The sequence below is a fragment of the Eubalaena glacialis genome, chromosome 3 (genome assembly GCF_028564815.1).
Source record: "Eubalaena glacialis isolate mEubGla1 chromosome 3, mEubGla1.1.hap2.+ XY, whole genome shotgun sequence".
Classification (NCBI taxonomy): Eukaryota; Metazoa; Chordata; class Mammalia; order Artiodactyla; family Balaenidae; genus Eubalaena; species Eubalaena glacialis.
Genome location: NC_083718.1, coordinates 173262956 through 173285676, shown reverse-complemented (window position 1 = coordinate 173285676; position 22721 = coordinate 173262956). Strand labels below are relative to the sequence as shown.

The 22721-nt window shown below is 38.1% G+C and overlaps 1 protein-coding gene across 8 annotated transcripts in view; it reads right to left on the bottom strand.

Moving 5' to 3' along the window:
- The window catches only part of EYA3 (EYA transcriptional coactivator and phosphatase 3), a 96325-nt gene that overhangs the window by 9753 nt on the left and 63851 nt on the right, over positions 1 to 22721 (bottom strand). For 5 of the 8 annotated variants that reach the window (XM_061184652.1, XM_061184653.1, XM_061184651.1 and 2 more), the window contains 9 exons: positions 22095 to 22130; positions 18486 to 18571; positions 15164 to 15347; positions 13110 to 13249; positions 8967 to 9050; positions 7419 to 7508; positions 5274 to 5332; positions 3001 to 3161; positions 574 to 688 (listed from right to left, as the gene is read on the bottom strand). In XM_061184652.1, coding sequence (XP_061040635.1) covers positions 574 to 688; positions 3001 to 3161; positions 5274 to 5332; positions 7419 to 7508; positions 8967 to 9050; positions 13110 to 13249; positions 15164 to 15347; positions 18486 to 18571; positions 22095 to 22130 — 955 coding nt within the window. The remainder of the gene's footprint in view (positions 1 to 573; positions 689 to 3000; positions 3162 to 5273; positions 5333 to 7418; positions 7509 to 8966; positions 9051 to 13109; positions 13250 to 15163; positions 15348 to 18485; positions 18572 to 22094; positions 22131 to 22721) is intronic. The other 3 variants (XM_061184655.1, XM_061184658.1, XM_061184657.1) reach the window with 2 other exon arrangements.

Here is a 22721-nt window from a genome sequence, read left to right as displayed (position 1 = left end):
CACAGGCTCTAGGCATGCAGGCTTCAGTAGTTGTGGCTCGCGGGCTCCAGAGCGCAGGCTCAGTAGTTGTGGCGCAAGGGCTTAGTTGCTCCGCGGCATGTGGGATCTTCCCGGACCAGGGTTGGAACCCGTGTCCCCTGCACTGGCAGGCGGATTCTTAACCCCTACACCACCAGGGAAGTCCCTGTACTCTTTTTCTTTTGAATCCCAACTTCCTGAGTAGGTTTTGCTACATTTCTCTGGCACTTCCTACACTTAGGATATTTGTGATATAGCTCCTACATGTATTCTTTGATGTCACTAGGCCCACCCACGTCCTGGGCTGGAGATTCTGGGTTACTGAGTATAACTTAGTGAGCAAAAAGTAAGAGAAAAGAAAAAAGCTTTCAAAACTCTTCGGTGTGCTTTTAGAGTAAAATGACCTTGCCTCCCACCTAACCGAATATTTCCCTGCATCATGTGAACTCTTCTCAGCCTTGTCCCACAGTCTGTTTTAGGGAATGGCCTATCCTGGACTAGGGTGGGAGAAAGCGTCTCTCTGAGAGGATGAAAACGAAAGAGTTATTTCCATACCTGGACTGGATGAGGAGTAAGGACTTCAGTGCAGTTCCCAACCAGGAATCTGTTAGAACTTCAATTTCTGCTCTTAGTCTCTGCAGCGCTTCCTTTCTCTGGGGACTGAGGAGCCCTTTGGGAATAAAAGTAGACACATTCATCATTTGACAACATCCTTGCTGGCATAGAGAAAGCGACTTCTAAATTCAATTTGGAAACAGTGTGAGTTACTGAAATATTCTTCTGAGCTAACACATCTCTCTCCTTGATAAAACCCTAGTCTACTCAAAATGCCTTTTTTACTTTCTTCACCAGAATATTTTGCTGGGGGAGGGGGGAGGTGCATAATCACAACAACAAAATCAGCTGATAGAAACACTGTGATTAGGTTCTGGCAGAGGCTCTTTCTTTCATCACCAACCGGTAACGTAATTTGCAGACCAGTGGACCATACTTTGAGTAGCACTGCTTTAGATGTGACATCAAGAACCAAAGGGGGAAAAATTACAGATGGAGAGTCCACAGCATTTCCAATCTCTTTCTAAAGAAACCGAGGCCCACGGAGGAAAGGGGGCTGCCTGAGAATACACAGCAAGTTAGTGGCTTTTGGTCTCAGAAATCTTCCCACTATCATACACTGCTCCCACAGTGACTGCTCTCACTCCCTTCAGAACACATCAACCTGAGATCCCAGGCTGAATCACCAGCTTTCTGAATGTCATTTATTTGTACTGTACTTCTGAAACAACTCCAGCTGATAAGAGACTAAAACACTTCTTTAAGATCAGATGATTAAGCACAAAACAAAAAGCAATTCATCTGATGGGAGCACGTTACCTGACACTTGAGTTACAATATTCAAATAATAAACCTGGCTCTGAATTTTCTGTAGTGAAGGTAAAAAGAGAAATTCTGCATTCTATTACCAACACTCCATAAAAACAGAAGTGATCTCTATGAGTAGAACTGTGTATAATTTGTTTTCAGTCTGATGGTTTTTCACAATGCAAGCCTAGAATTAGATGACTCTCAAAATTTCTGATAAAACAAAACAAAAACCAAACAAGTATCTATACGTCATGTATGACATATACATAAGCACGCATATGCCATATATTTAACTAATATCATGTGGCACTTTTGTTAATTCATATTTTACAAAATACAGGTGGATATTACTTTTACTATGTTCCCCAGGGTGGGCTCAGGGGATTCTCACAGAGGGTTATATATCACTTTCTTCAGGAAACCAGGTCCAGACACTCACTGGGCAGAGAAAGGACCAGAGACTTAGGTTGTATATGAAAACGAACAAAAGAAAGGCTAATGTCTGTGAGAGAGAAACAGCAAAAAGACTTGGTTACCAAAATAAAAAGTACTGGCTCTGAATCATGATGAAAAAAAAGCAGTAAAGAAAGGAATCTGAAAAAAGTAAATAAATTAGATTCCCAAAAGCCCAGATGCCTATGATTTTTTCTGGTATTGGAGCACTGTAACAGGAATGCACCAAACTGATCTTTGAAGCCCTATTTTTACTTTCTGCCCCACACTGTAGTAGTGGTATGGTAGGTAGGAGGCCTCTCTTGACCTGACGTAATATACTTCTAGGCAGTCTATGGAATCCCTGAAACTTCACACAACATTTTGTGCAGATGGAGGTGTTTGAGGGCGATGGTTCACAGTTTTCAATATTTTCTCACAAGGGTATATCACTAAAAAAGGAATTGCATGAATATAAAGTGCAGTGGACCAAGAGTTCGGGATTCCAGTTGTGGTATGGTCACTAATTTGCTATGTGACCCGACCTTGTTACCCTCACGATGGACCATCAATTTTCTCAAGTGCAAAATGAAGGATTTAGATTAGTTCCCTAATGTCTCTTCTAATTTGAACAATCTATGGCTAATTAATTAATTCCAAATAATAGAATTTTAGGCATAATGGCACCTGACATTTGAGATCTATCTGGGCAGAAAGAATTTCCAAGGTCCTTCAAATCATAATGCACGGATACTGCCAACCTATCATCCTGGACCTAGTTTTCCATCCACTATAAACCTGGTTGCTAGTTCTACCTGACTTGTCCCGATGGCTATGTAAATCTGTTCAAAAATATGGCAACCTATTAAATATTACTGATAGTAGTTGTGACCCCAGAAAAAAACACATGCCATCAAACATAATCTATGGAACACATTTCCTTTAAAAAAAAAGGCATCTATCTAAAAAGAACAAGAGAACTTTGCGAAGTTATACCAAGAGAAGTCCATGAGAAATGCAGAGCTTCCTCCCCAGAGGGTTTCAATCAAACCTGTTTTTAAAATACAGAGTTAAAATGTTACTGTGGCACAAATTCATAAGTCAGGGAGCCCTAAGGAAACCCTGGAAAAGAAAACAGGAAATCAGAACAAAACAGAAAATTAGCTGGTTGTATGCCACACTTACCAGCCACATTGCTTTTATGCTTGTCATAGATTTCTCTCACTTTTCGGTATCGGAAAGCCAGTTTCCTCATCCAGTCCACCCCTCCCTGGACGCCCACAGAGGAACCATGGCTGCCACTACCTCCTGAGCCACTGAAACCATCTGTTGAGAAACTGTAGTTGCTGTAGAGAGAGAGGATGATGAAAATTAAAATCTATACTGCATGGAGTTTTTGGTTGAATGCCACCTGGGATTGATTTTCTGTCCTATTCCTAGCATCTGACAGCAAGGCTTTGAGACTCTTCTTTCTTAATCTCTGTATGTCAGAGTCTATCTTTTCATCAGTCCTCCATCTCACCCCTATTACTTCTATCAAAGAAAGGATGGAAAGGGAGAGCAAGAGAGGCAAGACTAATTCAAGCACCAGCATCCCCTAGAGGTTGGCTTCAGACAGACCATCTTTTCATGAATGACAGAAAATACCTTACAGTGGAAAAAACCCAGAATACAAAACTTTTGTGTACACACACACACACACAATGATTGCAACTATGTAAAAGGAGAAACGTGAAAAAATAATGGAAGGAACTAACCCCAAATTCTAATAATAGTTAGAAAATGGGAATGTTTTCCTTCAGTGATCTGTTGGCTAGTTTAGTAAGTTCATGGGTCACTGTAGTGGCTATAAAATATGTCCACAAATTCTTTAATACTCCTCTCCTCTAACTTTGCTCCCTGTAGGTATGGACAGTATTTGAACGTAAACAGAATGTGGTGGAAGTGATGGTGTTGGACTTTAGAGACCAGGCTTCTCTTACAGCACCTGCTCTAAAAGAAGTCAGCTGTCACAGGAGAACACTCAAGCTGCCCCATGAAGAGGCACATAGTGAGGACTGAGGCCTCCTCCTATCAGCCACACATGGAAGCAGGTCCTCCAGCTCCAACCAAGCCTTCAGATGATTTTAGCTTCAGCTATCTTGACTTCAATCTCAGAGACCCTGATTCAGAACTACCCAGCTAAGTCACTTTCAAGTTCCTGACCTACAGAAACTATGAGATGATAAATGGTAACTGTTTTAAGCTACTAAATTTTGGGGTAATTTGTTACACAGCAATAGACAACTATTATATAGTTAAACAGGTTGGGAGGGATTAATACTTCCTAAGTCAAGATTTCCAAATGACTGACAGAATTAGAGACAACTTGGTTCAATCAGAAGTCAAAATAGAGTTCAGTGTGAGATTCTATATTTAAGAAAATAAAGCTGCCAAGACATAAGATAGGTAATTATTAGTTAGCCATATGTATAAGAGAAAAAAAAAAAAAAAACTAGGGTTGAGTGGATTGTGAACTGCTTCAGACCAGGCTTTTTCCTAAGGTGAGTAAAATCTCTTAAGACTGGTGCCCTCCAAGGCTGTGCAAGACACAGCATACACGACTGGATCTGCTCCAGAAGTGAAACCTTTCTATCCTTCTCGGCACCACAGGGTTACGTCCTTACTAAGTGATGTGTCCAGTTCTGCTCTAGATTTGAGAATTCACAGAGGAAACAATTTTAGGGTAGACACATGGAAAAACTTTTTGCCTATGAAAAGGGATAAACATTAAAACAAATTAACATGAAAAGATGTGACAACTTTTTTTCTAAAGGTCTTTAAATGTAAGGTAGATAAATTTTTAGATTATTCTTAGCTAAGACTACTGAGCTAGAAGACAGTAGCCAAGAGAGAAAGGAGGAGACCGAGCAAGCATTTTGCCACTGAGACCTCCTTGGTTTACTGTTCACTGTGATAATTAATGTTTAAGATTGTCTTCCATAGGGTCACTCCTGACACCATCAGACCCCACACAATTAATTTCCTTGGTGAAATCCCTGATGCTTATTTGTATCTAAAACCAATCAATCTGGAAGCACACTTTTCCCAACTGAAAATCTGGCCAAAGAGAAACTAGTATATTCTTTACTTTGGAATGCTTTTTTCTCATTCCATCATGCTACCCATTCATCAAGGTCATACTTAAATTCGACTGTGCTGAGAAGGCCACTCCAATGTTGGCACCACCTGCTCCCCACACCCATCAGAATTACTTTCTATTCTGTGTTCCATCACATTTTCTATTGTCACCTTCTCACACTACATGCCATCGTTAACTATGTTTGTTTCTATCTCCTCTAATAGATTGTGAGCTCTTTTAGGGCTGTGTCTTATTCATCTTTGTTTTCTTCTGAACCTAGACAGTGTCTTGTGCGTAACAGGTGTATTGATGTTTAAGACATCATTGTTTTTATCACCTCAAGTCTTGGCCATTGTCATCAGAAGCCACATCTTCCACATGCACCTGGTCACACTCCTGTTAAGAGACAAAACCACACATTATTTCAGCCCAGGGAGTAGAAGTGCTATTACCACCACAATATATTGTAAAAATACCACAAACAATGGCGAGGTGATGAAATACCTTATGGTCTCTTATGTGTGGAGGATCACTCTCACCCCCCTTGCTGTTCAACTTCTTTTAAGGCCTAATTTACATTCCTCAGTCTTCATGAAATCTTCCTTAACCATCCCAACCCTCAGTTATGCTCTTATCTCAATAGTTCATTTTTCCAACAGTCCATGGGTATAAACACAAGCTCCCTTACACTGTCAGGTGTGCCTCTGTCCTACACTAGACTCTAAGTCCTATTACCTTGTAGGCCTCTTATGGCACGACCATGCCTTACATCTCCTTTGTACCCCTCTAGTCTAGTCCAGTGCCCTTATATAGCATGTACTCAATACATTTTTGCAGATGAAACAGATGCTGGTAGAGTGCGTGTGGTATCAAAACTGAGAATGACTGAAACAGAAATTTGTAAATTCAAACTTAGGAATTAGAAGAGGTCATCTAAGTCAATCTCCTCATATTCTAAAAGTGAGGTAAAACGATTTGCCCAAGGTCATAAAACTAGTGAGTGGTAGAAAGAAACTAGAAGGAGCCTGGGTCTTCTAATCTGAATCCAAGGTTCTTTCCTCTAAGCCCACACTACTACTGACATAAAACGCCACCCACTGCCTAACTGACAGATTCAGTCCTCTGACACCACCTAGGGTGGTGCCGTGATGTCCACCTGCATCAGAATCCTCTGGGGAAGATTTTTAAAAATGCAAATTTTTGAACAGAATTTCTGTGAGTGAAGTCCTAGAATCTTCATTTTTAACAAGCTCCCCAGGTGATTCTTATGCCCCCTAGAGTTGAGAACCACTGACCTGGGGGGCAGGAACACATTCAGGTCAAATTCTTCACAGAACTTTCAGTCCTGAGTGAGGACTATGTCTAGAAAATCATTACAAATACAATTTGGCAACAATTACTGGCACATAGTAGGTTTTCAATAAATGTTTGCTGAATAAAACTATAATGTCCCAACTTATCAACATGTGAAGTTGAGGGAAGATTAAAGCACTGTGGAGCTTACACAAAAGTGTTGGAGTTTAGAGCCCTATTAATTTAATTTGTTGGAGAATTGTCTGTTGAGTAGAACTAGACTGTATTTTAAAAGAAAGAGGATTACTTCATGTTCATTTTACTTTAAAATTTTATTTACTTTAAAATTTTCACTATTTAAAAAACTAGGTAATATATGTAGTACACAGTTCAAAATTCAAAAGGACATTAAGTGACAAGTCTGCTCCTTCCCACCTCTGTGTCCCAGCAACACATTCCCATCCTGAGATAGAGCAACTGTTACTAGTTTGTTGTGTACAGTAACTGCTTAACTGAGGCCCAGAATGGGGAGATAACTTTCCTAACTTGGTACTCGCAGTCTGGTCTCCTGATTCCCAGTCCTGTGCTCTTTCCACTACACAATGTTCACCTCAAAGATGAACTCAAATGTCAAAACCAAAAAAATTAACCAAGAAGCTCTCGGTGTTTCCTGGTTTCCCTCCACCTAACTATAAAATGATCTGACATCAAGGCTAACCTATACATGGACAAGCACGTATAAAATACAACGAGTTAGAGTAGCCATCTACAGATCTGACAAATCAAGAGGCTATCTTCTAAGAAGGTAAAACTGAAAAACATTCAAGAGTACAAATAATCAAAGCCACCTTCTATATGTTATTTAATATAGCTGAATAAATTGGAATGTTGGTTTATATATCAGTGTTTTGCCTGATGGGGTGGCACTGACCCTAGAGCTAGATCACTTCCAAATAAGCTAACAAAAATCAAGTTTTTGAGCCAATAAAACTGAAGCCCAGAACTAAGACTGTGGTGACCTAGCCAAGGCACTATTCCTTTAAGACTATGTACACCCAAGTGCCGAGCTGGCCTCTCCATACCTACCCTGTCTAACCACATTTCCTCTAAATACAAAAAGCACAGGCTCAATAAATAGTTATTGAACAAGGTGTTTCACTGAAGTGCAGAAACAATTTAAAATGCTTACCTCTAAGTCATTGAAAAATAGATGCGTGTCAGCCACTTCAAAAATCATTTCTTCCATTGTTAAACCTGAGCCAATCACTACTGTTGGGTCCTGAAAGACAATAAGCGAATAATTTGCTTGACTTGGCACTCACAGCATTGGTTTTTATCTTTAAAGGTTTCAAAATAGTTTGGGTCAAGGCCAAAACAACACTGGCCCACAACAGTGCTTCTCACTACTACTGATGCAATTTCATTCACAGTTATAAGAATCTGGGATTGTGCAAAGTTAAACATTTCAGGACTTTAGGACTTTAGTTTCTAGAAAACTTAACCCACTTAAAAAAAAAAAAACACCACTTAATTTTTGGAGAAATTCCGTTTCAGAAGAAATTCTAACTATCGCTGAAATATTGCTCTTATAACACCCATTATCGTCCCCCCCCACCTCACACACACAGTACAACACCAGAAGTCAGTAATCTGACAGTCTCAACAACCAGATCAGTAAAGAAATATCTGCAGGAAAACCAATGCACGTAGCTTTAAAATGAACTATCAGACCTTCCCTTAGAGGCAGTATGCTCTTATTTTATATACTCTCATTACCAGTCTTTTATATAGTATATGAGCTTATGTCAGCTTGCCAGTCTAGATACTAAAAGCCTATGGGAAAGTACTTCTAACAGAAACACTGGTGACAATAAGAAATAATCAGGAGCAGTAAAAGTAGGAAAGCAAAGGAGGCTGATATTTTTATAAAATTTTTTCACAGAAACTAAAAAATAGGAGCCTGGAGGTAATTTAGTACAGAAATATACAGCCACTACCTCAAAACAGCTCAGCCCTCTATCAAAACTGATGTTAATACTGATGACTAAAGTTAAATCCTGCTTGGTATGTTTCATTTAAGAAGGTATATAATCTATTTTATTTTATTTTAAGGTTTTTTTAAAAGATTAATTAATTAATTTAGACTGTGCCGGGTCTTAGTTGCGGCATGAGGGCTTCTTAGTTGCGGCATGCGGACTCTTCAGTTGCGGCAGGCGTGCAGGATCTAGTTCCCCAACCAGGGATTGAACCCGGGCCCCCTGCATTGGGAGCGTGGAGTCTTACCCACTGGACCACCAGGGAAGTTCCTAAGAGGGTATATAATCTATTTTAGAAAGATATTTTATATTTTAAATGTACAGATCTGGTATATTCTCAGCTAAATGGTATGCTCAGTTTGGGCTGTTATATGTGACATAGGGATAACAGACTAGTCTTTGGAGTAGATAATCCTGAGACTCCACTCTGTTCTGAGCCTCAGTCCCATACTTAGTCTTTGCAAAATACCGCTCTCCAACAACTTCAGCTTTTAGTACTGGTCCCAGGTCTAGTCTCTACCTTTATCATCAGCTCTGCCTGACCATGTAGTCTGCCTGGTATAAGCCATCGGGTGAAGTTTTATGTGAAAGGTGAAAGGTCAACAGGGTAAGATGGAGATAACAGAGACAGTGATTTTGGTTACCTGCACAAATAGTCAGGAGAGGGACAGTTACAACAAAGGAAGAAAGACTCAAATTACCTTTCCATACTTCTGGGCATAGGATCCAGTAAGAAGGGAGTGGAAGATGATGATGGTTTCATCTAAGTCCCACAGAAATACCCGCTGAGTGAGGAAAATATTTTAAAAAATGAGTGAGCATCTTTTTTAATCGTAATGGAATGAGACAAGAAATCAATAACACAAGGAAAACTGGAAAATTCACACATCTGTGAAAATTAAACAATACTATCTTAAGCAACCAATGGATAAAAAAGAAATAAGTGAAATTAGAAAATACCTTGAGATGAATGAAAACCAAAAACAACATACCGAAATTTATGGGATGCTGTGAAAACAATGCTAAGAAGGAAATTTATAGCTCCAAATGTGTACCTTAAAAAAGATCTCAATCAAAAACCAAACTGCACAATTTAAGTTGCCAGAAAAAGCCAGTAGAAGGAAGGAAATAATAAAGGTTAGAAGAGATAGATAAAGCAGAGGGTAGGAGAAAAATAGAGAGAATCAACAAAACCAAAAGTCGGTTCTTTGAAGAGATCTACAAAATTGACAACTTTTAGCTAGACTGGCTCAGAAAAAAGAGAGAAGACATAAATTACTAAAATCAGAAATAAAAGTGGGACATTATTACCAATTTTACAGAAATAAAAAGGATTATAAGAAAATACTATGAAGAGTTATACACCAACAAATAATCTAGATGAAATGAACAAATTCCTAGAAATTCACAATGTGCCAAAACTGACTCAAAAAGAAATAGAAAATCTGAACAGATCTTTAACTGAAGGAGGTTGAATCAGTAATAAAAAACATCCCAAGAAAGAAAAGCCCAGGACCAGATGGCTTCACTGCTGAATTCTACCAAACACTTAAAGAAGAATTAACACCAATCCTTAAGATCTTCCAAAAAAATTGAAGAGGAGGGAACACTTCCTAACTCACTCTATGAAGCCAGCATTACCCTGATACTGAAGACAAAGACACTGCAAGAAAACTGCAGACCAATTCTCATATGAACAGTGATGCAAAAACCTCAATAAAATAGTGGCAAACAGTATTCAGCAGCATATTTAAAGAATTATAAATCATGACCAAGTGGGATTTGTTCCCAGAATGCAAGAATGGTTCAACATAGAAAAATCAATGTAATATACTGCATTAACAGAACAGAGGAAAAAACCCACATGGTCATCTCAATTGATGCAGAAAAAGCATTTGACAAAATTCAACACGCTTTCATGATAAAAACACTCAATAAACTAGCAACTTCCTCACCATGATAAAGGACGTATATGAAAAACCTACAGCTAATATCATACTCAGTGGTGGAAAATTGAAAGCGTTACCCCTGAGATTAGGAATAAGAGAAGTATGCCTGTTTTCACCACTTCTATTCAACATGGTACTGGAAATTCTAGCCAGAATAAACTGGCAAGGAAAGAGGAAAAAAGGTACCCAAACTGGAAAGGAAGAAGTAAAATTACCTCTGTTCGCAGATGACATGATCTTATACACAGAAAACCCTTAAGAATCCACAAAAAATTGTTGAGAGCTAATAAATGAATTCAGAAATCAGCTGTATTTCTATAAGCTTGCAATGAATAATTCTAAGAGGATTTTAAAACACAAGAGCATCAAAAATAATAAAATATTTAGGAATGAATTTAACAGTTCAGGACTTGTACACTGAAAACTATAAAACATCACTGAAGGAAATCAAAGAGGACACACCTAAATAAATGTAAAGACATTCCATGTTCATGAATAGAAGACTTAATATTGTTAAGATGACAATACTACCCAATGTGATCTACAAATACAATGCAATCCCTATCAAAATCCCAACAGTGTTTTTTAAAGAAACAGAAAAACTCATCCTAAAATTTGTATGAAATCTCAAGGGACCCTGAAGAGCCAAAATAATCTTGAAAAAGAACAAAGTTGGAAGACTCACACTTCCTGATTTCAAAACTTACTACAAAGCCACAGTAATCAAAACAGTGTGGTACTCGCATAAGGATAGATATACAGACCAATGGAATAGATGAGAGAGCCCAGAAATAAATGCTTATATATATATGTGGTCAATTGATTTTTTTTTTTTTTTTTGCCAAGGATACCAAGACCATTCAATGGGGAAAGGAAACTGTTTCCAAAACAAGGTCCTGGGAAAACTGAATATCCATGTGCAAAAGAATGAAATTAGATCCCTACTTCACACTATGTACAAAAATTAACTCAATATGGATCAAAGACCTAAATTTAAGAGCTGAAACAATAAAATGCTTAGAAGAAAACACAGGTGAATATCTTCATAATCTTGTTTCCTTAAATATAACACCAAAAGCACAAGCAATAAAAGAAAAATAGAACTTTATCAGAATTTAAAACTTTTAAGCATCAAAGGATACTATCAAGAGTGAAAAGACAATCCATAGAAAATATCTGCACGTCATATATCTGATAAGGGATTAATATCTAGAATATATAAAGAATTCCTAACATTCAACAACAAAAAAACAACCCAATTTAAAAATGGGCAAAGGATTTGGACATTACTTCAAACAAAACAGACAAATGGCCAATACACACATGAAAAGATATTCAACATTATTAATCATTAAGGAAATTCAAATCAAAACCACAATGAGACACCACTTCACACCCATTAGGATGGATTATGCAAAAAATGGGAAATAACTGGAACCCTGGTACATTGCTGGTAGGAATGTAAAATGGTGTAGTCATTTGGAAAACATTTTGGTGGCTCCTCAAAAAGCTGAACATAGAACTACCATATGATCCCACAATTCTACTCCTAGGTTTATACTTTTTCAAATAATTGAAAAGACGGACTCAAAGAGATACCTGTACAGCAGTGTTATAGCAGCATTATTCACAATAGCTCAAAGGTGAAAAAACCCCAAGCGTTCATCACAGATGAAAATAGATAAACAAAATGTGGTATATATACATAATGGAATTATTCAGCCATAAAAAGGAATGAAGTTCTGATATATGCTACAGCATGGATGAACCTTGAAAACATTATGCTAAGTGAAGTAAGCCTGACACAAAAGGATAGATTTTGTATGATTCTACTTATATGAACTATCTAGAATAGGCACACTTATAGTGACAGAAAGTAGAACAGAGGTTACCAGGGACTAATAGGAGGGGAGAATAGGGAATTATTGCTTAATGGGTGCAGAGTTTTTGTTTGCGATCATGAAAAACTTCTGGAAACAGATAGCAGTAACAAACAACACTGTGAATGTACTTAAAATTGCACACTTAAAAAATGGTAAATTTTATATTATATATACCTTACCACAATTTAAAAAATGAGTGAGTTCTCCGTTTTTTCCAAGAAATATATCAGGTCTTTAGATTTTCTTTCTTTCTCCTCCTGCCCTCCCCGCCACCCCCAGTAACAAAAGGGAAGAGAGGTTTCAAACATAGCCTCAATTTACCTATGTCTTCTGAACACCTGTCAATGGACTCATTTTTAAATATGGCTTTTCCTTCTTATTAAATGATCACATTATAGAAAAATTGAAGAAAGAAAACAAAAGGATTAATATCAAAACTCCATTATTATTAGAATTTTGTATGACTTTCTAGTCTTTTAATAATGAAGCCAAATGTATGCCCATAATAAATTCCTATAGTGTTTAAACTACAGAATAAGTGAGAGCCAATCTCATTAATAACTTACCAGATCTGCCTGCATGTTTCACAGAAACTTGGCCTAAAGCACTTTAGTTCTCTCATTTTACTTGGAGATTTTTAAATGGAGAACAGTATATTACTTGTGACACCCTCTGCTTTCTGAATATGATGCATTATTCTTTCTGTTCTCCTCTGGAATACAGAAAACAGTTTGTTCTTTCCCTTAAAAAGTGACCTGGCTACCTAAATTCAAAAAAGCTTTTTCAATGCTCTTGGTGAAAAGGATCTGAAAGTGATATGGTAAGATATGGGCATAGAGTAATGTGTTTTTACATTTCTCTTTTCACTTGGCCAATTCATTTTCTCTTGCTCAGGAATTATAGGGTATACAACACAGAACCACATAATCTCATGAGTTTCAGATATATATTTGATAAATTTAAGAAATGAGAAAAAAAAAAGGTTGCAACTCAAATGAGTTTCTTCCCATACTTCTAATTCACTGTCCTGGGAAGAGCTGGCATCAGCTTTCCTCTTGCCCCGGTTCTTGCCAGTCATGTTTTTCCTGGACTGGTCATCAGCATCTTTACTTGGTGTAGTCTGGGTCAAAGATGGGCTTGTAGAAGGGTCTCCTAGAGAGGAAAAGTGAGACACCGGTATTGCCAGTGTAGTCACAGGCTATAAGAACCAGAGCAGAATGGTCAGCAGGTTCTCTGCCCTTAAGAATCATGTTGCAGGGATAAAGGCTGGAAAACCAAACTTTACTTAAGCAATTTGGAAATGTAGAGCAAACATCATGAAGAGAGTTATAACTAGAATTTATATGCCTGCCTCCCAATGGAAGAACACATCTATAAAGTCATTTTGCCAAAAAAAAAAATTAAACCTGAACCTGATCAAGCTTCTAGATCAGGGTTTCTCAACTTGGCACAATTGACCTTTTTGGACCAGATAATTTTTGTTGTGAAGGGACGTCCTGTGCATTGTAGGATGTTTGGTTAAGCAGCATTCTTGGCCTCTACCCACTAGATGCCAGTAGCACCCCCTTCCCAGTGTGACAACCAAAAATGTGTCCATACATTGCCAAATATCCCTGGGTGTGGGGGTATGGGGGTGGAGGCAGGGGGCACAGAACCACCTCTAGCTGAAAAACCACTCCTCTAGATCCATTTACCACTTTAAATAAAATACAGAAGGCAGTGGGCTGTGGTAAACTACCCTCTAAGGTTATAATTGGCGAAATTTAGACTGAGAAATGGTATGGGACAAACAATCTATTGATTGTTTCTTCAACAAATAAATTACAATTGGAAATAAAAAGAGATGGGGGAATTTATAGGTTAAAACAAAATATCCACCAATCACAATGTATGGACCTTACTTGGATCTTATTTTAAACAAACTGTAAAAAGAAAAAAAAAACTCCTAACATTTATGAGAAAACTAGAAATATGAATACCCTTTGGTATTTTATGTTATTAAGGAATTATTGTTGAATATTTTAGATGGGATAATGGCACTGTGGTTATGTTATCAAGCATTATAAATAAATATGATACCTGGAATTTGAGGAGGGAATTGGATGAAGTATAGTTGAAACAAGACTGCCTATGAGTTGTTAATTGTTGAAGTTGGATGACAGATATATAAGGGTTCATTATACCATTCTGACAACTTCTGCCACTGTTTGAAACTCTCCATTATTAAAAAGTTAAAATTGTTATGAAGAACAAAGATATTTAGAGAAATGAATTCAAAACTAAGGCATCAACACATGTAATGATTTCAAAGTTATGCAGGTTCGAAGCAGCAACCATTTGTATGTCCATTTATTTAGAAGAGCAGTAGAGGCAAGATGCACAGAAAACTGCATTAGTTGATGTAGACCACTGTTTTTAAAAATGCATCAGTGTTAACGATAAACAGTCCTTCCCCAAGTTACATGATGTGACAGCAAACCACCAAATTTTCATGAAAAATAGGGATAAAAAGTATGTGCATATGTTTACTGAATGTGTGCATAAAGTCTTTATGTCAGGATTTTTTAATCTGGACATCATAATTCATTGATCCATTTCAAAGCTACAGGTTTACATTTGTAGGTTAAATTTTATGTATTTCACGGGGAAAAAGAACCATACCTTTCTTCAGAATCTTAAAGGGATCCATGACACAGAAAAAGTTAAGAACTACTGTTCTGAGGCCTAACCAGAAGTCAATTATGCACAGACTAAAACTGCAGTCCTCCAGCTTTTATAAAATGTGCTAAGATTCTGAAGTTCTCTGTGACAAGCATATTATAGCTACAGGGAGGGTGGAGTGGAAGTCATAAATAAAGTCTTTTCATTCTTGGTACTTTTCTGTTCACAACATCAGGTATTATATTCAGTCTGCCAACGACTCATCGTTGTCTGGCTACAGTGTTTAATTACTCCTCACCTGAGAAGGAAGGCCAATAGCATGGTAACAGTGACTTAGACCAGAACAAAATAATCTTCACCATCACCTGTTGGATGAAATGCCCTTAAGCCAAATGTAGAGCTTACCAGAGGAAAGTCTCTGTGCTGCAGGAGCAGGTACCATGACACTAGGCTTCTCTGTCTGGTATGTGGCTGCTGCTAAGGTGGTACTCTCAGCATCACTGTTAGTCTGGCCTGTGACTCCAAAGCTGGAGCTGGGGTAGCAAGCCTGGTACTGACTTTGACCAAGGATAGTATAGGTGGGATAGTCCTGTAGGTCAAAGGGAATAAGGGAGGAAAATAAGCCTCTTAGCAAGAGCATAACACTAATTTCAACACAAGAGACTTTCATGTCCCTCTTTTTCATAATTATTTCCCTAAAACATTAACCCGACTTATTTACCTAACCTATACAGTCTTCCACCTAAACCAATGATTTTCGAAATGCATTCTGTGGAAACCTAAAAGTCAAGAGGACATGCCTCAGGGACTGTCTTTGGGATGAGGTTAAGGCTGAGAGCAAAGTGTCCCATGCACTGTACACACAATGTCACTTTTCTACTATACCAGTCTTTTTTTTTTTTTCTACTTTATGTACAGAATTTCTGCAAAAATTTCTGCACAGAATTTTTGAAGGAAAGAGTCTACTCTTTAAGAAGTTTATAAAACACTGCATTAGATGATAGTGCTTTTAAGGACAGATGAGCTTAAACAAAAAAGCGAATATCCTACATTAAAGTTTCCCAGTTTAAAAACTGAGTATCTCTCTCTCTTTAAAAATATTTATTTATTTATTTATTTGGCTGTACAGGGTCTTAGTTGTGGCATGCGGGATCTTTAGTTGTGGCATGTGGGATCTAGTTCCCTGACCAGGAATCGAACCTGGGCCCCCTGCATTGGGAGCATGGAGTCTTAACCACTGGATCACCAGGGCAGTCCCCTCTCTTTTTTTAAATAATCAAGTTTTATTTAAAAATAAAGTTTCTTTAAAATATTTGAAGGGAACTTTTGGTAGTTTCACAGGCACATACATGACAAAACTTATCAAATCATACAATTTAAATCTGTGCAATTTACTGTATGTCAATTACACCTTAAAAAAGCTGTAAAAAATGGGTATGATGCACAGCTCAAATACACACCTTAAAAAAATTCCACTGATAATTGATATTGGTGACAAGTAGGAAGAAGCTAACTGATCAGACCAATTATTTATAAAGAACACTGAGCATCTAAGCCAAATATAATTCACAGTGTGAGTGTGTGTGTGTATGTGTTGGTACATGGGAGTTAAAAACCTAGCAGGATAGGGCTTCCCTGGTGGCGCAGTGGTTGAGAATCTGCCTGCCAATGCAGGGGACACGGGTTCGAGCCCTGGTCTGGGAAGATCCCACATGCCGCGGAGCGACTAGGCCCGTGAGCCACAATTGCTGAGCCTGCGCGTCTGGAGCCTGTGCTCCGCAACAAGAGAGGCCGCGATAGTGAGAGGTCCGCGCACCGTGATGAAGAGTGGCCCCCACTTGCTGCAACTAGAGAAAGCCCTCGCACAGAAACGAAGAACCAACACAGCCATAAATAAATAAATAAATAAATAAATAAATTAATTTTAAAAAAATCTAGCAGGATAGAAGACCAAAAAACATTTCCAACAAATTAGCAATAAATTGTATGTCAAATGAGTAAAATACAGAGGAAGACAACTATCACTGCAGACTGTGACAGAGAGCTTTCTGAGACAAAGAAGCAGAGGGGATAGGAAAATGAACAGGCCCTGGAAAGGTTTTATTAAGGGGCCAGAGATGTTGAGTCTGGATGAAACAAAGGATCTCTGTAGGCCTGAATGACTGGTTAAGGATAGGATTGGATTCTTTAGGCAGTGGTGTATAGTTTGTGTGGGAGCAGGAAATGGGGATCATCAAATTCAAATAAACAAAAATATGAAAAGATTCTGAGCAGGTGAGTGACAGGATAAAATGTGGCATTTAAAGAAAATTAATCAGATAGTGTTTTAGAAAATGTCCAGACATGGTGAAAAATTAAAGATGAGATGAATAGCTAACTCAAGATTAAAGAGGAAAAAACTAAACCATGGGAAATGACAGCAAAAATGAAAAAGCAGGGACTTCCCTGGCAGTCCAGTGGTTAAGACTCCACGCTTCCACTGTAGGGGGCACAGGTTAGATCCCTGGTCAGGGAACTAAGTTTCTATATGCCATGTGGCGCAGCCAAAAAAGAAAAAAGAAAAAGAAAAAGCAGGAAAGAATTCCAGAAATGGCTGGATTAGGGCTGGGTAAGGAAAAAAAAAAATCAAAGATGACTGGTCTGGTTTTAGGCCTAGGTATATTAAAAAATAGTGTAACTGACAAGAATTGAGAAGCCATAGGAAAACGTGGTATTACTTTTGGAGGACAAGGAAATGGAAGAAAGGGTGGAATGAAAGGCTGGTTTTAGATATGGTCAACTTAGGGAAATAATAGGATATTAAAAAAAAAAAAGCCCATCAATCAGCAGGAAGCCTGTAGATATCATGAGGTCAGGACTAGAATCTTCATTTTGGAAGAAGTAAATGGGCATTGTGAATGTGGTTAAACATTCCTGGGGATGAAATAATAAACATGTGGAAAACTAAATAGAGACTGTCCATGACAGAAGACAGGATATGCAAAGGGAGAGAGATGTTACCCTGAAGAATTCCAGGTACACAGCAGGAACTCAATAAATACTTGTGGACTAAAAGAATGAACAAATGCAAAAACAGTCAAAACATAAAAAGTGAACCAGAATAGCAATGTTAACTGCAGCCACAAAAAAAGATCCATGGAGACAGTGGTTGATAATACTAATTGCTGCAGAGAAAACAACAAATAAAAACATAACAACAAAACCAAAAAAACCCTAAAACACTGAAGATGTTACCAGTGATCTAAACATAGAGAGTTAGTAGAATAGTGATCAAGACCAGACCACAAGGAATTCACAAAGAAATGAGTGGCTAAGTAAAAAAAAAAGTCAAAGTAATATTTCCACAAACATTTATTATGTGCCTTTAATGTGAGTACTAGGCATTTTTCTGAACTCTCAGAACAAATAACTGAACAAAATAGAAAAATAAATCCCTACCCTCACGGAGCTTACATTCTTGTGGCAGCAGGGTAAGAGACAGACACACACACAGTAGATAAAGGAGCAGATACAATCATATCATTCATAGTCTTAGCAATGGAATGAGAGAAACTGGGTAGTAGCCTGAGAAACCATCCAAGGTCTCAGTCCTGAGGGCATCCAGAAAAAGGTCTCTCCACAGTCCATACTGGTTGTTTCTTAGATTGGCAAACTGATAATGGAAAGAAGAGAGGAAGAGCTAGCTAGATGAACCATATCAACAGGAGGAACAAAAGCAGCACCGTACCTGGTTTGAGATGCTGGAAACTGCTGCTGCTGGAATATTGGCAATAGTAGATGAAGTGGATATCAGGCTGGCATTTGTGCTTGAAGCTATAAGATTGAAAGTGTTTAAAGATATTATGTAAAAGCCTAAATGAAACTGAAAATATATTCTGTCCTAAGGAAACAGATTACAAGGAGATAAAAAACATTGGCAAAGGAAATAAATACTATATACTGGTTTTGCTCTTTTGCATGCCATACCTTAATTTAGACTTGATTAGCAATAAAACAGTTCACACATTTTTGTTTCAACTTGAGGCTTCAACTATTCCTACTAAAGTCCTAGAAGGATACAACACAATGCACTGGTTCATACTAATGATACCAGTGAAATCAGAACCTAAACCAAATCACTCCAGTCCATCTTCTCTGGCAGCTGAAAAATAACTCACCTGCAGTGTGACCTACTGACACCAGTAGAAACAACAAGAACTCTGGTAAATCCACGTGTTAAGTCATACACTGTGATATTTACTGTCACTTGCCCCAAATTATGCCTTTCCTGGTGCAACACAATTACTCTGAGAAATTGATGTAGTTCTCCAAATTCTAAAGTGCTTGGAGTTGCTTCAACAAACACCATGTTCTGGCATTTAATGATTTCACCCATGAGCCTGGAAAAATTCGGAAAACATTCAATATTATTCTGGCCAGGGAAAAATTTACTTCATAAGCTACTTAGACTGCCTGTCTCAGGACAAGAAATTTGGGTTTTTTCACACCCTTCTATCACAGATTCCACCAGGGTTTTAATAAAACCCTCAGTGACTGGTATTTGTCACAGTGACATTTTTCAGGTGGACAATGTAGGTGAAACTGTGAGGTACTGCTCTTGAACTCCTCTCTTTTGCTCATCATAAGCATACTTATACATGGTTTCTACCACAGTCACACACACCATAAAGGCTCACCATCAGGTAGACCACACTATCTGACTACCTATCCCATTGGTGGCAAAGTCCTCTAGAGGGAAAGTTATTAGGAAAACCTCCATTAAGAATAGTGCAAGTGGGCTTCCCTGGTGGCACAGTGGTTAAGGAATCCACCTGCCAATGTGGGGGACACGGGTTCGAGCCCTGGTCCAGGAAGATCCCACGTGCCGCAGAGCACCTAAGCCCACGTGCCACAACTACTGAGCATGTGCTCTAGAGCCTGCGAGCCACAACTACTGAAGCCCGTGCACCTAGAGCCCGTGCTCTGCAACAAGAGAAGCCACCGCAATGAGAAGCCTGTGCACCGCAACGAAGAGTGGCCCCCGCTCACAACTAGAGAAAAGCCTGCGCACAGCAACGAAGACCCAACGCAGCCAAAAGTAAATAAATAAATTAATTAATTAAAAAAAAAAAAGAATAGTGCAGGTGAACAAATGCAGCAGAAACTTGAGAGGACTGGTCAAAATCATAGGGAATTTTAACCCCTTTCCCCAAGGGTACTCTGCTTAGAAGAAAGTCTAGAAGAGATTGAGGTAAATTAGATGTAAGGAACAGCTACTGCTAGCTTTCAGAAGAACTTGGGACAAAGAAGAGTTAGAGTAATTTGTCCACAGTCATGGGGTTAAAGGTAGATAGTCAAAACGACAACTGTGATCTCCCAATTCTTCATCCAGTGCCCTTTCTTTCCTCAGAGTCAGTGGCTGAGCTAGGGATCAGATTTCGTCACTATCCAGGGAGATTTTCTTTTCTACAGTACTCCTTCCCCCAGGTAAACTAAAGGATTCTTGTCTACTTTCTTAAACCCAACACCTAAATGAAACAGATTTTATAATTTATAGATGATATTTTCTTCCCATCAATATTTTTTCCCCTAAGGGGGAAGTCCTAAGAAATCATTGTATATAAGCTAAATGACTCTACAAGTAGTTTTTAATTATTCTTGTGGGAAAAGAATTTTGAGTACATTCCAGATTCTATTACCAGTACATTATGCTAGGCAGGCCTGCTGGCTAAACACAGGTGATTTAATGTGGGAAAGAAAATGAAGTATTTAATCTCTTAAGTTTATCTCTCCCAGCAAACTCCCATTTCTAGATCAATTTTTCTATAGCCCTAATCCTAGCGTATATTCCTCTTTTCCTCCCATTTACCTTTAATTCTGTTCTACCTTCTTAATGATTTATAAACGGTTAGAGGTACAACTCATTCACATCTGATATCTGCACACATGGAGAAAAAGGTGCTCTGACTGACAAGGTAGTTTTATAAATTTAACAATTTTCAGATCACTTACAGAATTGGGCTGCAGGTAAAAAGGTAGACCTTACAAACAACTGGCCACATTTTCTTAATTATCCCTGACAGGAAGTTTAATGACTTGATTAGCTAGTTGTTGATACCAAGTTTTTAACAAGTACAGTACTAAAAATCACAAATTCCTCTCAGCAATATTGGCTTCTATTACAGAAAATGTTGGTCTGCTAACCTAGAAAGTTTACAGGGCTCAATAACAGTTCTTTCTCCAACTCAATCAAATAATTTCTAACATGTGTTATTCATTCATTAATTTGTTCATCAAACCAGGGTCTACTATGTGCCCAGAAACGGTTCCAGCCACTGAGGAGTAGAGTAGTGAACAAGACAAAGTCCCTGCCCTCATGGCGTTTAAATTCTAGTGATAAAAGTTAGATGATAATTAAATAAGTAGTATTTATTTAGGCTCTTATAACCAGCATTGAACCCAAGCTAAACTCACTTTAAAATATACACAATTACTACTACATGCCGTACCTCCTGCACAACGATGACTAAAAAGCCAGGCACCTCAAAAAAAAAAGCACTGATCATCCTACATAAATATACATCTAGGTCTCAACAACAACAAATTAAACTGAAGATTTAAAAAACAAAAGCAGCAGCAATAAAATATGCAACAAAAATAAATTTAGAGGATAAAATAAAACTCAAGTGGTAACTCCTATTAATACATATATTTAAAGACTATTAGCTCTCCAAATGCCAACGGCATGGCCAATTGTTTTCAGATAGTTCCCACTCCTGTTTTGCAACAGAGCTGTGAAATCAGAGAAAGACAAAGCTTCTGAGAACCATGCCCCATTAGAGATCCACCTGAAACAGTCAGGATACAGAGATAGCTTTAATCAGAAGACTGTGGTTATAGAACTATGAGAGGCACAGTTGAATTAAGTGACATTGCCCCAAAGCTGGAGGGTAAACCCAAGGGTTAATGGCACACAGAAGTTGGTGCAAGATTTAGTTTCTACCCACCTCTCTAATTTTATGAATGTTTCTCTACCACCCATGCTCACCCAGCTTTCGAGTTACTCAAAACAAGAGAGACTCTTTCTCACTCAAGGACCTTTGCAATGTTGCTCTCCCTGCCTGAATTGTTCTCCCTGGTCTGTCCCTCTTGCCCTCCAGCATGATCATTCCTTCTCAGCATGTCTACTTCCAGAGAGACTCTTTCTGGACTCCTCTATTAGAACTAATTCCTTTCTTGTTTTCCCAGTCACAACAACCAATTCTTTTTTCCTCTCAGAGCACTTTTCAAAACTTGTTTTTTTCTGCCTCCCCTCCTAGTCTGTAAGCTCCATGAAGGCAGAATCTTACTTACTTACTATTCATCACCTCCAACATCCAGCAAAGCACCCGGCCTACAATAGGTAAAGCTCAATAAATACTCGTGGGATTCATGAATAGTATGTCAAGGTTATCAAAAACAAGCAAAGTGTGAAAAACTGCAGTCAAGAGAATCCTAAGGAGCCATGACAATCAAATGAAATGTGGTATCCTGGATGGGATCCTGGAACAGAAAAAGGACATCAGGTAAAAACTAAGGAAATCTAAATAAACCTAGGATTTAATTAATAATAATGTACCAATATTGGTTCATTAATCATAACAAATGTTCCATTCTAATGTGAGATGTTAATAATAGGGGAAACTGTGTGCAGGGTAGGGGGATATATAACTCTCTGTATCATCTGCTCAATTTTTCTACAAATCTACAAAACTACAATAAAAAGTCTATTAAAATACAAAACAAATCTCCTAGTCAACGAAAGACTCTTGTGTGTTACCAACACTATCAGATCCCAAAGACATTCACTGAAATTCAAGGTTGGGTTAAAATTAATTCTGAAATTTCTGAAATTAATTTTGCTACTTGAATTTTAATTATCTAAATCATCTCAATTGAAGAAAATAACCAGAGATTGGGCCACACAGTCACAGACACTCTAGGA